The 18,984-nt window shown below is 49.1% G+C and overlaps 1 protein-coding gene across 3 annotated transcripts in view; it reads right to left on the bottom strand.

Annotated features, from left to right (window-relative positions):
• LOC137547429 (uncharacterized) overlaps positions 1-18,984 on the bottom strand; it is a 309,151-nt gene that overhangs the window by 44,101 nt on the left and 246,066 nt on the right. For all 3 annotated transcript variants that reach the window (XM_068271011.1, XM_068271010.1, XM_068271012.1), the window contains 2 exons: positions 13,383-13,673; positions 575-838 (listed from right to left, as the gene is read on the bottom strand). In XM_068271011.1, coding sequence (XP_068127112.1) covers positions 575-838; positions 13,383-13,673 — 555 coding nt within the window. The remainder of the gene's footprint in view (positions 1-574; positions 839-13,382; positions 13,674-18,984) is intronic.

The following is an 18,984-nucleotide window of genomic DNA, read 5'->3' as shown; positions in this document are numbered from 1 at the left end:
AGGAGGGATGGAACACAGGAGGGACAAGATACAGGAGGGACAGCACACAGGAGAGACAGGACAGAGGAGGGACAGGACAGAGGAGGGACAGCACACATGAGGGACAGCACACAGGAAGGACAGGACACAGGAGGGACAGGACACAGGAGGGACAGCACACAGGAGGGACAGCACACAGGAGGGACAGGACAGAGGAGGGACATCACACATGAGGGACAGCACACAGGAGGGACAGCACACAGGAAGGACAGCACACAGGAGGGACAGGACACAGGAGGGACAGGACACAGGAGGGACAGGACACAGGAGGGACAGCACACAGGAGGGACAGCACACAGGAGGGACAGGACACAGGAGGGACAAGACACAGGAGGGACAGGAGAGAGGAGGGACAGGACAAAGGAGGGACGGGACACAGGAGGGACAGGACACAGGAGGGACAGCACACAGGAGGGACAGGACACAGGAGGGACAGGACACCGGAGGGACAGGACACAGGAGGGACAGGACAGAAGAGGGACAGGACACCGGAGGGATAGGACACAGGAGGGACAGGACACACAGCGTCACTCACCTGTACAGGCTTCATGTATCTTATTGGCTACTCTGTTACTGATGCTGTTCTGCACAACACAAGTGATATTCCAGGACTGAGGAGGTGACACAGGTGGCAGTGTGACATTGACTTCCTTCCCTGAGCTGGTGACATCACTGATCTTAGCTTCTCCATTCACAATCAGAGAGAAGCGGGGGTCGGTGCCATGGTCCACCCTGCAGGAGATCTCAGCGCTGTTGTTATACATGCAGGAAACTTCCAGGATGGGATCCGATACTGGAACTGAGAGACAGAGAGAGAAAGGAGTGTCAGTGCTTGTGTCAGTGACTGGTAACTGCTAGGACATATCTCTGACCACAGCCTGGGCAGTGTGATACTGGGGTGTACACAGCAACAAGGTCAATGGAAGCCAGTCACCTGGAGAGAACCACTTACCTCCTGGAAGTTAGCCTGTCACAGCACAGAATGGTCCTGGCCCCTAAAACAACTACAGCTCTATCTCTGTTCCTCAAGGGAGGCTCTGGACCTCCCCCTGAAACATCTACAAGACTCTCATGGTCTACTCCTTTAAGCCCCACCCCTGACATTCAAAGGAGGACTCCAAGTCTCTGCATCAGACAATAAGTAGGGGTAAGATCTGTAGTTATGATTTGTACTTCGCTATGCTCTGTTTGTACATCTTTACTCGGATCCAATCTGTTTTAAGCTTTAACCTGCTTGCCGGTTATCCCAAAGATTTCTCAGGCCCTGCTGGGCCGATTTGCATAATTTTTTTTTGTTACATGCAGCTAGCACTTTGCTAGCAGCTTGTAACATCCGATTGCCGCCGCTACCCGCCGATCCGTCGCTACCCGCCGCGCCGCCCTGCCCCCCTCCAGACCCCTTGCGCAGCCTGGCCAATCAGTGCCAGGCAGTGCTGAGGGGCGGATCGGGATTCCCTCTGACGTCCCGACGTCCATGACGTTGGTGACATCATCCCGCCCCGTCGCCATGGCGACCGGGGAAGCCCAGCAGGAAATCCCGTTCTGAACGGGATTTCCTGCTTACTCTGATCGCCGAAGGCGATCGGAGTGGCTGCGGGGATGCCGCTGCTTAGCAGCTATCATGTAGCGAGCCCTTGGCTCGCTACATGATTTTAAAAAATTTTTTTTTAAAAAAAGTGCTCTGCTGCCCCCTTGCCGCGGAAATTGGACCGGCAAGGGGGTTAATAACTCTTCCCCATTAGTTCTGCACTCCACTCAGAATTACCATAAATAAACTCATAACTTTCACAATCTAGGATTTGTATCAGCTGTAACAAAGAAATTTTTCTCTTTAAAGGGGAACTGAAGTGAAAGGGATGTAGTGGCTGCCATATTTATCTACTTTTAAGCAATACCAGTTGCCTGGCTATCCTGCTGGTCAATTTGGCTGCAGTAGTATCTGAATCACATCAGAAACAAACATGCAGCTAATCTTGTCAGATTTGACAATAATGTCAGAAACACCTAATCTGCTGCATGCTTGTTCAGGGGCTATGGCTAAAAGTATTAGTCAGAGGATCAGCAGGGTAGCCAGTCAACTAGTATTGCTTAACAGGAAATAAATATGGCAGCCTCCACATCTCTCTCACTTCCATGGGCACATATGGCAAAACCGGGCATCTGCCCGAGCCTGGCCGCTCGCTGCCCCCCCCCCCCCTGGCCGCGTGCCTGTGCAGCCAGAAGGAGGGGAGCAGCGCAGAGAAGAGAGAGAGCTATGGGCACAGTGGGGAAGGGCGGACGTCTCCCTCCCCTTCCCTCACCTTAGGGGGCTCTCTCTCCCTCGCTGTCCCCTCCGGAATGAAGTGTGCAGCGGCTGGGCAGCGGGCGGAACTTACCTCGTCTCGCTCCTGCGCCGGAAGTTCTGGTGCCGCACTCTGGTCTGGATCAGACCAGAGTAGCGGCTAATCCATCCGGCGCGTGCGACGTGAGGAGCTAAGTTCCGCCCGCTGCCCAGCCGCTGCACACTTCATTACGGACTCCGGAGGGGAGAGCGAGAGAGGGAGGGAGAGCCCCCTAAGGTGAGTGCCCATAGCTCTCCCTCTTCTCTGCGCTGCTCCCCTCCTGCTGGGGCACACATGGCCACCTTTTCTGGGGACATATCCCCCTGGCTACATATACTGGGACATATCCCCCTGCCTACATATACTGGGACATATACCCCCTGCCTACATATACTGGGACATATACCCCCTGCCTACATATACTGGGACATATACCCCCTGCCTACATATACTGGGACATATACCCCCTGCCTACATATACTGGGACATATACCCCCTGCCTACATATACTGGGACATATACCCCCTGCCTACATATACTGGGACATATACCCCCTGCCTACATATACTGGGACATATACCCCCTGCCTACATATACTGGGACATATACCCCCTGCCTACATATACTGGGACATATACCCCCTGCCTACATATACTGGGACATATACCCCCTGCCTACATATACTGGGACATATACCCCCTGCCTACATATACTGGGACATATACCCCCTGGCTACATATACTGGGACATATACCCCTGGCTACATATACTGGGACAAATACCCCTGGCTACATATACTGGGACATATACCCCTGCCTACATATACTGGAACATATACCCCTGCCTACATATACTGGGACATATCCCCCTGGCTACATATACTGGGACATATCCCCCTGGCTACATATACTGGGACATATACCCCCTGCCTACATATACTGGGACATATACCCCTGCTTACATATACTGGGACATATACCCCTGCCTACATATACTGGAACTAGTGTTGGGCGAACAGTGTTCGCCACTGTTCGGGTTCTGCAGAACATCACCCTGTTCGGGTGATGTTCGAGTTCGGCCGAACACCTGATGGTGCTCGGCCAAACCGTTCGGCCACATGGCCGAACTAAGAGCGCATGGCCGAACGTTCCCTGAACGTTCGGCTAGCGCTGTGATTGGCCGAACGGGTCACGTGGTTCGGACCCCGAACGCGCTCTGATTGGCCAAACGGGTCACGTAGTTCGGCCCGAACGCGCTCTGATTGGCCGAACAATCACGTGGTTCGGGTAAATAAATACCCGAACCACGTCATATCTCCGCCATTTGTCTGTGGGTTTAGCTTTGAGTAGGCAGGCAGGGTAGTTCGCGCTCCAGCCACGCTAGCCAGGGTCCCCCCAGTCATTGTGTGTCGCTGCTGGGAACAGTAGTACACTGCTCGCTCAGCCACACTATATAGCATTGTGTGTACTGCCACTCTGTGTACACCGCTCAGCCAGACTATATATAGCATTGCTTACTGCCACTCTGTGTACACGGCTCAGCCAGACTATATAGCATTGTTCACTGCCACTCTGTGAACACGGCTCAGCCAGACTATATAGCATTGTTTACTGCCACTCTGTGTACATGGCTCAGCCAGACTATATATCATTGTTTACTGCCACTCTGTGTACACCGCTCAGCCAGACTATATAGCATTGTGTGTACTGCCACTCTGTGTACACGGCTCAGCCAGACTATATATCATTGTTTACTGCCACTCTGTGTACACGGCTCAGCCACACTATATAGCATTGTTTACTGCCACTCTGTGTACACGGCTCAGCCAGACTATATAGCATTGTTTACTGCCACTCTGTGTACACGGCTCAGCCACACTATATAGCATTGTGTTTACTGCCACTCAGTGTACACGGCTCAGCCACACTATATAGCATTGTGTTTACTGCCACTCTGATTCTGCTGGGAACAGTAGTACACCGCTCGCTCAGCCAGACTATATAGCATTGTGTTTACTGCCACTCTGTGTACACCGCTCAGCCACACTATATAGCATTGCGTACTCTGCCAGTCAGTGTGTATATTGCTGGGATCAGTAATACTCCACTCACCGTCAACCACTATATGAGCTCACCATGAGTTCCTCAGAGACCTCCGCTGTGAGCAGCACTCCCAACAACAGCAACAGCCAACGCCCCACGCAAGCTATAACATCCACCCCAGCAGCCAGTGGTCAGCAGCAGCCCTCCCCGGAGGAGAAGGTTGTGTCCATCGGTCCGGCGCCAGAGCGATTAATGAGGGCTGCCATTGAGGAGATGATGGGGCCTGATGTGGAGGAGGAGGTCGGGCTCAGGCCAGCATCCCAAGTTAATATTGAGGACGATGAGGGGTCTGTGTCTGGGGATGTTGGGGTGGCAGAGGTGGTGGGTGGGTCAGACTCAGGAGAAGAGTTGTATGATGAGGATGATGATCGGGACCATCTGTATGTGCCTCAGAGTCCGACCCCGGAAAACATGTTGTATCGTGTGTTTAGGTACTAAAATCTGCATTCCCAGTAGTGTTGGGCGAACAGTGTTCGCCACTGTTCGGGTTCTGCAGAACATCACCCCGTTCGGGGTGACTATATAGCAGACTATATAGCATTGTGTTTACTGCCACTCTGTGTACACGGCTCAGCCAGACTATATAGCATTGTTTACTGCCACTCTGTGTACACTGCTCAGCCACACTATATAGCATTGTGTTTACTGCCACTCTGTGTACACGGCTCAGCTACACTATATAGCATTGTGTTTACTGCCACTCTGATTCTGCTGGGAACAGTAGTACACCGGTCGCTCAGCCAGACTATATAGCATTGTGTTTACTGCCACTCTGTGTACACCGCTCAGCCACACTATATAGCATTGCGTACTCTGCCAGTCAGTGTGTATATTGCTGGGATCAGTAATACTCCACTCACCGTCAACCACTATATGAGCTCACCATGAGTTCCTCAGAGACCTCCGCTGTGAGCAGCACTTCCAACAACAGCAACAGCCAACGCCCCACGCAAGCTATAACATCCACCCCAGCAGCCAGTGGTCAGCAGCAGCCCTCCCCGGAGGAGAAGGTTGTGTCCATCGGTCCGGCGCCAGAGCGATTAATGAGGGCTGCCATTGAGGAGATGATGGGGCCTGATGTGGAGGAGGAGGTCGGGCTCAGGCCAGCATCCCAAGTTAATGTTGAGGACGATGAGGGGTCTGTGTCTGGGGATGTTGGGGTGGCAGAGGTGGTGGGTGGGTCAGACTCAGGAGAAGAGTTGTATGATGAGGATGATGATCGGGACCATCTGTATGTGCCTCAGAGTCCGACCCCGGAAAACATGTTGTATCGTGTGTTTAGGTACTAAAATCTGCGTTCCCAGTAGTGTTGGGCGAACAGTGTTCGCCACTGTTCGGGTTCTGCAGAACATCACCCCGTTCGGGGTGACTATATAGCAGACTATATAGCATTGTGTTTACTGCCACTCTGTGTACACGGCTCAGCCACACTATATAGCATTGTGTTTACTGCCACTCTGTGTCTGCTGGGAACAGTAGTACACCGCTCACCCGCCACTGTATAGCATTGTGCTCTGTGTCGCTTCTGGCAATAGTGGTACACCGCTCACCCACCACTGTATAGCATTTCTGTACTGCCACTGTACTGCTGCCAGTCAGCGTGTACTTTAAGGATAAGGGAAATGAGGAAGAAATCCGGTGAAAGAGGGAGGGGCAAGGGAAGAGGTGTTTCCCCTGACGGTTAACGTACAGGCCACAGGGGAGCACCCAAGAAAACCCACTCAATACCGCCCATGTTGTCCAGGACAACAAGCCTCACAGATCCAAAAGAACAGGACCAGATAATTACTTGGATGACCTCTCAAGCGTCCAGCAGTGGGTTAAGCAGCACCAGCACATCACGCACGAGGTCCGAGTCCTCAGCCAGTTACAAGGAGCCAGTGGGCACAAAGCTGACACAACCGGCAGCGACACCACGCACACAACTGCCAGATAACCAGACGACGTTGGAGTGAGCTGCGCAGAGGTTGTTCTGGGGAGCTCTACTCCACGGCGGCGGCCCCCCACAATGACATATGACGAGTTTGAGGAGATAGAAGAGGAGGGTATGGACAATGTGGACATAGACCCAGATTTTGTTTGTGAACGAGAACATCGCCGTCGTAGCAGCAGCACAGATGAGTCTGTTGAAGAACCCACTGCTGCACGAGTTCGCCTTGTGCCACAAGGTAGGCGGCGCGCAATTTCAGGCACCACAAGCGTGGAAGTTCAAGTGAGAGGCAAAAGAGGCGCAAACAGAAATCGCCAGCAAGGCAGGTGCTCCAAAGTCTGGGCTTTCTTTGAAGACTGCACTGAGGATGTTACCATGGCGATTTGCAAGGTGTGCAAGACCCGCCTGAGCAGGGGGAAAAGTATTAATAACCTCTCCACCACCAGCATGAGCCGCCACATGCTATCCAAACATCCCACTCTGTGGGCAAACGCGGCAGGACAGGGTACCACCAGCAACACTGCCTCCCTTGGGTTCACCAGACTCACCACCAGACCCGCCTCAGCAGCAGCAGTAGCCCAGCCATTGCGTGGTTCACAACATTCACAAACATCAGACGACGCTGACACTGTCACTTTCCGGAGTAGTGCTCTTGAGGTCTCCCAGTGTTCATCAAACACAACAACCAACAGCCCTTCGGTGTGCAGCCCTACGGTTCAGTTGTCTGTCTCGGAGATGTTTGAGCGCAAGAGGAAATTGCCAGCAAATGACCCCCGGGCCATGGCAGTAACAGCCAGCATAGCCAAGCTTCTGGCCTGCGAAATGCTGCCATATCGAGTGGTGGAGACAAACAGCTTCAAGGGCATGATGTCAGTGGCCATCCCACGTTACGTGGTTCCCAGCCGCTACCACTTTGCGCGCTCTGCAGTGCCTGAGTTGCATGAGCACGTGGTCAGCAAAATAACCCGAAGCTTGAAGAATGCCATTGCCTGCAAGGTTCACCTCACCACTGACACCTGGACGAGTGCGTTCGGCCAGGGTCGATACATCTCCCTTACCGCGCACTGGGTGAACCTTGTGGAGCCTGGCAGCGATTCCTCACCTGCTACGGCGCGGGTGTTGCCCACGCCGCAAACACCTGCACCGCCGTCCCTCCCACTGGATAACAGCAGCACCTACCTCTCTGACTCCTTCTCCTCCAACGCATCTCAAAGCTGTACCTCATCCGGAAACGCGAACCCAGCACCAGCAGCAGTAGGATCGTGGAAGCAGTGCAGCACAGCTGTTGGCATGCGTCAGCAAGCGTTGCTGAAGCTGATCTGCCTTGGGGATAAGCAGCACACAGGGGAGGAAATTTGGAGGGGAATAAAGGAACAGACGGATTTGTGGCTGGCACCGCTGGACCTGAAACCGGCCATGGTTGTTTGTGATAATGGGAGTAATCTCATTCGCGCTTTAAGGTTGGCTAAGCTGACACATGACGAAGAAGAGGAGGAGGAACAGCTGGAGTTGGAGCAGGAATTTCCTGCCACCACTGACGAGGGCCAGAGCGGTGCACGTTGGACTTCCACAATTCAGCGCGAATGGTCAGCAGAAGCAGACCAGGAAGAAGGTGACGACTATGATGCATCACAACAACTATCACAACGCTCACAAGAGGATGATGAGGATTCTGGTAGGACTCTGGCACACATGGCTCAATGCATGCTAGACTGCATTGAACGCGACCCACGCATTGTGCGCATTCGGGACAACACCAATTACTGGGTTTATATACCCTTCTGGATCCACGGTACAAACACAATGTTCCAAAACTGCTTGAAGAAAGAGTCAGACAGGTCAAAATGGAAGAATACCAGCAGGCCCTTGTGGAGACTTTAGAGAGGAAATTGACATCCTCCCCCTCCTCTAGCCAGTTGTACGCCGACAGACTGACTTCCGCAAACCCAGGACGACCAGGAGGGCAGCAAACAACACAAGCCGCAGCTAGTGCCCAAAAGGGAATGGTATCGGCAGTGTCCTTGGAGTGGGAAAATTTTCTGACACCCTTGCAGCAGCAGCCCACTGAACAGCAAGCGTGCAGATCCACCTCCAACACCGATCGCCTGGAGAAGATGGTCAAGGACTACATGTCAGATGACGTAGCTGTGTCGAACAATCCATCTGCACCCTTCAACTATTGGGTATCGAAGCTAGACACCTGGCACGAACTGGCAATGTACGCAATAGAGGTGCTGGCTTGCCCGGCAGCCAGCGTTATGTCGGAACGCTGTTTCAGTGCTGCCGGAGGCATCGTCACAGATCGGCGTATCCGCCTCTCCACAGAAAATGCAGACCGTCTGACTCAAATTAAAATGAATCAATCCTGGATTGGAAACGACTACGCAACACTCCAGGACCCCAACCAAGTAACATGACCAATGAACATCTGGGATGGTTTAGCGTTTCCGGTCCCTGTTTATTGAACCTCTCATCTGTATTACATTTATGACTGCATGGCGGCAAAAAGCATTGCTGCTATATCCGCACGCTTTTTGTCCTCATGCAAGGCCTGTGTTGTTGTGTCTCAAAAAGCTTGGCCTTCTCCTCCTGCGCCTGCTCCTGTTCCATCACGTCTGCTGCTGCTGGGTTAGCGTTGCCGCGTGGTCCCTGTTTATTGAACCTCTTATCTTTATTACATTTATGACTGCATGGCGGTACAAAGCATGCTATCCGCACGATTCTTGTCCTCATGCAAGGCCTGGGTTGTTGTTTCTCAAAAAGCGTGGCCTTCTCCTCCTGCGCCTCCTCCTGTTACATCACGTGTGCTGCTGCTGGGTTAGCATTTCCGGTCCCTGTTTATGGAACCTCTTATCTTTATTACATTTATGACTGCATGGCGGTAAAAAGCATGCTATCCGCACGCTTCTTGTCCTCATGCAAGGCCTGGGTTGTTGTGTCTCAAAGCGTGGCCTTCTCCTCCTGCGCCTCCTCCTGTTCCATCCCGTGTGCTGCTGCTGCTGCTGGGTTAGCGTTACCGGTCCCTGTTTATGGAACCTCTTATCTATATTACATTTATGACTGCATGGCGGTAAAAAGCATGCTATCCGCACGATTCTTGTCCTCATGCAAGGCCTGGGTTGTTGTGTCTCAAAAAGCGTGGCCTTCTCCTCCTGCGCCTCCTCCTGTTCCATCACGTCTGCTGCTGCTGGGTTAGCGTTGCCGCGTGGTCCCTGTTTATTGAACCTCTTATCTTTATTACATTTATGACTGCATGGCGGTACAAAGCATGCTATCCGCACGCTTCTTGTCCTCATGCAAGGCCTGGGTTGTTGTGTCTCAAAAAGCGTGGCCTTCTCCTCCTGCGCCTCCTCCTGTTCCATCACGTGTGCTGCTGCTGCTGCTGGGTTAGCGTTACCGGTCCCTGTTTATGGAACCTCTTATCTTTATTACATTTATGACTGCATGGCGACAAAAAGCATGTTACCTGTGCAAAGAAACATGACATTTTCCGCATTTAAAAGACAGTTTTTCCTTTGAAACTTTACAATCAATTTTCTCAAAAACTATAAGCTCTTTTTCAAATATTTTTTTTCCTCTTGTACCCACTCCCAAGGTGCACATACCCTGCTAATTTGGGGTATGTAGCATGTAAGGAAGCTTTACAAAGCACGAAAGTTCGGGTCCCCATTGACTTCCATTATGTTCGGAGTTCGGCGCAAACACCCGAACATCGCGGCGATGTTCGGCGAACGTTCTCGAACCCGAACATCTAGGTGTTCGCCCAACACTAACTGGGACATATCCCCCTGGCTACTTTTTCTGGGGACATATACCCTTGCCTACATATACTGGGACATATCCCCCTGGCTACATATACTGGGACATATACCCCCTGCCTACATATACTGGGACATATACCCCCTGCCTACATTTACTGGGACATATCCCCCTGGCTACATATACTGGGACATATCCCCCTGGCTACATGTACTGGGACATATACCCCTGCCTACATATACTGGGACATATACCCCTGCCTACATATACTGGGACATATACCCCTGCCTACATATACTGGGGACATATACCCCTGCCTACATATACTGGGAACATATACCCCTGCCTACATATACTGGGCACATATACCCCTGACTACATATACTGGGCACATATACCCCTGGCTACCTGTTCTGGGGACATCTCTACCCCTGGCTACCAGTTCTGGGGACATCTATACCGCTGGCCACCTATTCTGGGGATACCTATAGACCTGGGGCTACCTATTTTTGGGGAACCACTGCTGTCAGATTGAGTGTATTTTGGGGAACTGCTGCCAGGTAAGAGGTGTCTACATATTAAGGGGGCATTCTGCCTATTTATGTGAAAAGCTGTCTATTTATGTTCCTCATGACTGCTGAATTTGTCTTGTTGCGGGCCTCATAGTTACTGACTTTGTCATGTTGGGGGCCTCATGATTTGTTGGGGGCCTCAAGATTGCTGAATTTGTCTTGTTGGGGGCCTCATGATTGCTGAATTTGTCTTGTTGGGGGCCTCATGATTGCTGAATTTGTCTTGTTGGGGGCCTCATAATTTCTGAGTTGGTCATGTTGGGGGCCTCATGATTGCTAAATTTGTCTTGATGGGGGGGGGGGGGGGCCTCATGATTGCTGAATTTGTCTTGATGGGGGGGGGGCCTCATGATTGCTGAATTTGTCTTGTTGGGGGTCACATGATTGCTAACTGCGAGACTATGGGAAAAGCTGAATCATCATCATATGAGACAATAGCATTGAACCTACTTTTTCCGCTTTTTAAAACAGAAAATGAAACTGGGAGGTTCTAAAAAAAATGAATAATTTTATTAGGAGTACGATGGATGAAATTGTTTATCTTCACAGTTTATTTTCAACTTAATTTTCCATAATGTTCATGTATGAGTTAAAACGTTTGTATTTCGTTTAAATTGCTGTTGGCACTTTGTGATAGTAAAGTGACTTTGCAGTTTGGGCACTCGACCTCCAAAAGGTTCGCCACCACTGTCCTAATCTAATGTCCCACCATTGCTTAGTTCATGTAAACTTGTCTCCACCCGTGACCACATTCACATTCTGGTTCATGACCACACCCATTTTTCGATGACATAGCTCCATTTACGAATGAAAGGAAGCAGAAGCGTGCACCTTCCGTCCAGGGTTTTTAATCTCAAATAGTGACAGTGGTATAGATCAAAAGTACATTTCAGCGTATCAATGTGCAAAATCCAGCATGATGGGTGAACGTTGATGTGAAGCTTACGTGTCCATCCAGATGGCTGGTCTGTGGGAAGGAGGTGGGTGGGAGGCACTGAGGTGGCGAGCGACGGCCGTTTCGCGTCTCCTGACGCTTGGTCACGCTACGTGCCACTGATGGAGCTACGTGCCATCAGTGGCACGTAGCGTGACCAAGCGTCAGGAGACGCGAAACGGCCGTCGCTCGCCACCTCAGTGCCTCCCACCCACCTCCTTCCCACAGACCAGCCATCTGGATGGACACGTAAGCTTCACATCAACGTTCACCCATCATGCTGGATTTTGCACATTGATACGCTGAAATGTACTTTTGATCTATACCACTGTCACTATTTGAGATTAAAAACCCTGGACGGAAGGTGCACGCTTCTGCTTCCTTTCATTCATGTTTGAACTGTTTTCCCCATTCGTTTGGCGGAGCACACGTCCAGTGGCAGTGGATTCAAGTGCAGTTAGTGCAGGCCTGCTGGACTGTGAGGGTTATATTTGTGTTCCTCACTCACTGAAGGGGATGTGCCACACCTATTACTCTGATCTTTAGAACTACTATAGCTCCATTTACACCAACCCAAATTTGCGGCGCGGCGCGCTACGCGTGCTGCCCCGCTTTTCGCTCCCCACTTTTTGCCCCCCCCCTGGAAAATTTTCTGCGGACGCCCATGCTCACTTCAGTTGCCCTTTAAAGTGTATTATGCTGCTGCAGATCTTTTAGCTCAGAGAGGAAGTTGTGAGTTCAGCTTCACTTATAAATAACTTGGGTTCAGACTTAAAGGACAACTGCAGCGAGAGGTATGTGGAGGCTGCCATATTTATTTCCTGTTAAAAAATTCCAGTTGCCTGGCTGTCTTGCTGATCTTCTGCTTCTAATACTTTCAGTCATAGCCCCTGAACAAGCATGCAGCAGATCAGGTCTTTCTGACATTATTGTCAGATCTGACAAGATTAGCTGCATGCTTGTTTCTGGTGTTATTCAGACACTACTGCAGCCAAATAGACCAGCAGGGCTGCCAGGTAACTGGTATTGCTTAACATGAAATACATATGGCAGCCTCCATATTCCTCTCACTTCAGTTGTCCTTTAAAGTGAGGAGAAAGGAGGCCACCTTGTGGCCAGAGCATCAGGCATTGGATACATTATTGTTGTCTTTGTCTGTTATGAATATGTGTGCCCTTTCTGAATTGATATCAGCCACAGATGTTATTAATGCTTCCTGAACAGTCTGTTTGGATGTTTCCATGTCCCCTGGGGGTTTCCTCCTAGACACGCCTCAGCCCCAGTTTATAGCAGGAAGTAAGTGAGGACTTCCTCTTATTGTCTCCTCCCATGGTGACCGTAGGAGCGGATTAGGGGAGGAGCTAAGCTTGACACCTGCATCAGTACAGGGTGAGTACTGTGCTATGGTAAGAGGTCTGTAGTCTGATGTACTGCTGCATTAAATATCAGAATCCCTGTCTTAGCAAAACTGCTGAATTCACTAATAAAGCACTTCAGCCCAGGAGGCCCCTTATAAAGTTCTGCTTGGCTTATGAGAGCATCCGACCACCAAGACAATCATAAAAGAGCTCTTATCTGCTAACATTTCTGTAGTCAACTTTTATGTGACGCTCTTAAAAGTAAAGTCATCCCAATATAGAGAAAATGAGCAAATAATGCTAATTTTTCCTCTGGTAAAGGTGGTGTTGGGGATGTGTGGATGAGGCATGGAGGGTCTCCACTCACCTGGGCAGAAGATGTTGTCAGATATACTGATATTATTTTGTACATTTTCAGCATCACAGCGAAGGAGCCCGGAGACCGGGGGAGGGAGAGTTATCCGGCTGTAGGAGGAGACTGATCTTCCATCCGGAGATCTTCCCTCCAGAGGTCTTCCCTCCAGAGATCTTCCATCCGGAGGTCTTCCATCCAGACTCCAGGAGTAGCGAGGATCTGAGCCATTATACACCCAGCAGAAGGCCTCAGCGCTGCCATCCGGGAAGCAGGTCGTGTTCAGATGAATGCTGGAGAGCGGGACTGGGGAGAGAGGACATCACATTATTTGTCAGATTAGGAAAGCATCTGAAAATGGCGCCTGCGAATAATGGCGCACAGTGTTGCCGCTAATTCTTTTTGCGCTTATCGTTATTTAACAATAAGCGATTATCGGTTTACAGCTTATTGGTAATTAACGTTAAAACGTTATTGTTATTCACCGTTATTTAGCTTATTGCTAATTAACTGTAACAGCTTTTCGCTATGTTTCGTTCTAAAAAGCTGTATTGTAAAACGTAATACTTTTAACCTGACTTATCTACTTTCAAATCAGTATAACGTTGATCATATTTAATAAAACTTTGAGGTCGAGGCCCAGCAATGACAAATCATTTTTCATTGATTTAATTTTTTTTATTAATAATTATGATGCTTAGTAGATTGATTTATATATATTAAATGTATCTAATATTAGTAAATGAATACAAATGTATGATTGATTTAAAGGGACTCTGACCTCTAAATAAAAACAAAATTGGTACAAACCTGGGTCGGTTTATTAGCGCATGCGCAGTACTGTCACGCCGGCCGCTGTGAAGACGCGAGGCAGCCGGCGTGGTGACGACAGCCGTGTCGTTTAAGTAAGAGGAGCCCGACACTCAGGCCCAGTGTCGCCGGGAGCCGCCGGGCAGCCATTTCTGACCAGGCCCTGTGAGAAGAGCCAGATGGACGCCGTGGGACCTACACTGGGCTGCGGAAAGCCCCAGGTGAGTACCAATTTCATTTTTATTCAGAGCTCGGAGTCTCTTTAAGTTACAAAAATGTAATTAACTTAATTAGCATTAATATCGCAATTAAAGTATTACAAAAAACAAAAATAAAACCTCTACACAATCATGATGGGTTAATTTACATTTAATAACAAACAATTAAAATTCACAATATACCCATCATAATTAAATGAGATATAGGTACAATAATATTTCTTCCCTTGGCGCAGTGCACATTCAAACTGTGTGACATAACGTTTAACCACTTTACCACTGGGGGGTTTTACCCCCTGACCACCAGAGCAATTTTCACCTTTCAGCGCTCCTTCCATATATTTGTCTATAACTTTATTATTACTTATTGCAATGAAATGAACTATATCTTGTTTTTTTCGCCACCAATTAGACTTTCTTTAGTTGGGACATTATGCCAAGAATTATTTTATTCTAAATGTGTTTTAATGGGAAAATAGGGAAAAATGTGGGAAAAAAATTTAATTTTCAGTTTTTGGCCTTTATAAATTTTAAATAATGCATGCTATTGTAATTAAAACCAATGAAATTTATTTGCCCATTTGTCCCGGTTATAAAACCGTTTAAATTATGTCCCTATCACAATGTTTGGCGCCAATATTGTATTTGGAAATAAAGGTGCATTTTTTTCAGTTTTGCATCCATCCCTAATTACAAGCCCGTAGTTTATAAAGTAACAGTGTTATACCCTCTTGACATAAATATTTAAAAAGTTAAAAATTGGGGAGTGTGGGAGGTAATGAATAAATTTATTGTGTAAAAGTAATTTATTTGTATATGTAAAATGCTTTAGGGTGTAGTTTTACTATTTGGCCACAAGATGGCCACAGTGAGTTTGTGTTCATGCGACCTGTAAGCGTCCGGAAGGACGCTTACAGGAAGCACTATGAGGCTGGGCAAATCACAATGATCGCGCTGCTTCTCATAGAAGCAGCAGATCATTGCGGGGGCTTAGATCAACGAACGGGAATGGATTTTCCCATTCATTGATCTCCGGGCGAGCGGGCGGCGGTGTGCCACGAGTGGCGGGAGCGCGCACATGAGCGGCGGTAGCGCGGACATCGGCGGTAGCGCGGGAGGTACGGATTTCTCCGTCCCTTGGTTTTATAAGGGTGGAAAAAGGGACGGAGAAATCCGTACCGCGGGGGGGTAAAGTGGTTAATATTTGCCGTCCTGACGGTAAAAAACAATAAAACTTTGTTTAATAGTAGGCAGCACTATTGATAAATATAGACACAGTGCGCCCTCCTTCATAAATGTCTTTCGCGCAACATTACTATACCCTATTAACGGTAAATAACGTTAAGCCTATCTATTACATGCGGCGCCATTATTAAGCATAGGCGCCATTTTCCTCTGATCCGCACATTTCTATAGCCATGCTCAGAAGACAGGAATGTATCACAGAGAAGTAGTGCTGCTCGGATGCCCCTTTTCAAAATCTGAATTGAATTCAGATCCGGATACCCAGATAACCGATCCGAATCGGATAGCCGAGTTTGAACTTTTGGAATCCGAATCCGATATCTAAACCCAGTATCCCAGATATCCGGGTAGAAAACCGGAAGTGGGCGTTAAATTGCTTCTAAAACATTTTTTAGGGTAAATGAGGCATGTAGCATCATGTCTTTTTAAAGGGAAACACAAATTGATGATGTGGGGACTTAAAATCCCCCCCCCCCCAAAAAAAAAATGGCTGTCAATTAACATCAGGCCTAGGTTCCAGACAGCGGTCCTGCAGCCCACATTGGGCTTGATTCACTAACCGGTGCTAAATGTTAGCGCCGGAGTTAAAAGCCCTTTTTGGCCGCTAGTGTGCGCAAACCTACTTTGCGGGCGGCCCCGTGCACTGCGCGTGCAGCGCGAGTGCGCCGATATTAGTGCGCGGTGCAACAATAACGTTGCACCCGCTGGCCCTTAAAAGTCGCACCCGATGCAACGAAAATGACACATCGGGTGCTTAACAGGCACCCGATGCGTCATTTTCGTCACATCGGGTGTGACTTTTATGGGCCAGCAATGTGCACTATTATCCGTGCTGCGCGCAGGGTGAGCGGGATTATTCTAACTGTGTGGGCGCAAACCACCTAACGCCATGGTTTGCACACACTAACACTTAGGGCACACTAACCGGCTTAGCGCCGGTTAGTGAATCAAGCCCATTGTGTCCAAAGTCCAACCGCACAACTGGGACATGGCAGTTTTCAGCCAAGACACCTCCAAAAAAACTACGCAGCAATTGTGTTTTGTGTTAAATATAGGTGGTATCAGCACAGCAGCAGTAGCCTGTGGCATCTTGGCGGTGAGAGCAGCACAGGGAGCAGGGCAATGCAGCAGCAGCAGGTGTAACGTCTACCAGGAGCATGCCGGACGTGGCACTTGGCACATGGCACATGGCACGTGGCACTTGGCAGACATCAAACAAATGACAGCGCTCATAGGCTGCAACTGAATTGTAGACCAACAGAGGCATGCAGAGCCCCACAGGGCTAAATACATGCCTTGAATGCAAATCAGGTGCAAATCATGTACTAGTCCTAATCTATAATTTGAATGCAAATTGATGCACATGGATGCAGCTAGCCATAAGTATATTTACATGAGTTTTGTGCACATATTATTTATACTGAAGCTAACGTCCTCCTTTGCTGTACCTATTTTGAATGCATGTTGTGTATTTTAGTCCACAATTCTGGAGCTCTGCACATCTATTGCAGGTAGTCAATTCGGGTGCAGCCTCTGTTTGGAAGCGCTGCCAATGTCTCCTGCTGTACAAAACTTGGCACTTGGCATTTGGCACATGGCACGTGGCACTTGGCATGTATCACTTGGCACTTGGCAGGTGTCACGTGACACATGCCACGGCCAAGTGCCACCTGCCAAGTGCCACGTGCCGAGTGCCACGTGTCAAGTGCCAAGCCCACGTGCCAAGTGCCACATGCCGAGCGACAGTCAGACAGCAGAGGAGAAGACACTAGTGCACACTAACCGTCACACTGGCACCTCTCAGCAGCACAGCAGTTCTGTAGTAAGCAACACAGTAGTACTACTACTCTAACAACTAACGAGCACTGACTGCAGTACTACAGTACTAACTACACAATAACACAGTAATCCTATTCCCTAACCTATACTGTAGCTAAGGCTAATAGCTGGCCAGCAGGCAGCAGCTGGCCTGGTCTGTGCACAGCACACACACAGACAAATAGTAGCTGCAGCCGACCTGCAGCACACACTCTGACTGTCACTGAATGAAATCAAGCTAGCTACCTAATTAACAATAGAACAATAGTGTAGTGATAGTGAAGGGGTTAATCACTGAACAGCTTTAGGTTTATCACTGTGTACAGCCCTTGTTAGGCCAGCATCACTGGAGCATGTCTCTCAGTGAGCATTCACAAACAAGGACGATATGTCTCATCATGGCAGCCCTCCTTATTATACAGGGGGGCTGGCCAGGGTTCCTTTCTGTAATTGGGTGCCAGGGTTTAGGCTGGGAGCCCTCTGATTGGCTCAATGAGGTCAGGAGGGGCTGGCCAGGGTTCCCCTCTGTTATTGGTTGCTAGGGCTTATGCTGGGAGCTCTCTGATTGGCTCAATGACGTCATGGATGTCATCTCCTTAGTTACAGTATCTCAAGATTTGGATATCTGTGGATATCTGCGGATATTCGGATTGCCTGACATCTATCTGCAGATAGCTATCCGGATTTGGGCCCAGGTATCCGGAATCTGAATCCAGTCGAATAGCTGAAAAAGTTCGGATTATCTGGGTAACTCGGATATTCGAAATCTTGCCGAGCACCACTGCAGAGAAGTCCTTCACACATGAAATATACTCATATGGATGGTTTATTGGTTACTATCTCGTATACATCCTCTCTATATCTTTCCTCTAGCCTTCCCAGTAATGTGATATCTAATAGCCCAATAATAAGCTGTAAGTGGCCAACCTGGTTGCAGCAGAACTAGGAGGCAGGGGTGCTTGGATACCCCTTTTCAAAATCCGAAATGATTCGGATCCGGATACCCAGATATACCCGGATCCGAATCGGATATCCGAATCCAAACTTTCCGGAATCCGAATAGAATCGGATATCCGACCCCAGTATCCGTGATATCCGCCCGAATTCGAATATCCAAATCGAAAACTGGAAGTGGCCTTTAAATTGCTTTTAAAACGTTTTTTAGGGTAAATGAGGCATGTAGCATCATGATTGATTAAACACTAATTGATGATGTGGGGACTTAAAATCCCCCCCCCCCCCCCCCCAAAAAAAAAAAATGGCTGTCAATTAACATTAGGCCTAGGTTCCAGACAGCGGTCGTGCAGCCCACATTGTGTCCAAAGTCCAACCGCACAGCTGGGACATGGCAGTTTTCAGCCCAGACACCTCCAAAAAATTATGCAGCAATTGTGTTTTGGGTTAAATATAAGTGGTATCACTGATCCCTGGGATCTCAGGAGGTACTCCTGTGCCCCATTTCCCAGGTTGAGCGGTCCAGCTCTCTGGACTATGCTCTCAGGTCATCTTTTGCATATATTAGTAAC

This window comes from Hyperolius riggenbachi, chromosome 2 (genome assembly GCF_040937935.1).
Source record: "Hyperolius riggenbachi isolate aHypRig1 chromosome 2, aHypRig1.pri, whole genome shotgun sequence".
Taxonomy (NCBI): Eukaryota; Metazoa; Chordata; class Amphibia; order Anura; family Hyperoliidae; genus Hyperolius; species Hyperolius riggenbachi.
The sequence above is the reverse complement of the archived record's forward strand: the minus strand, read 5'-3'. Positions and strand labels throughout refer to the sequence as shown.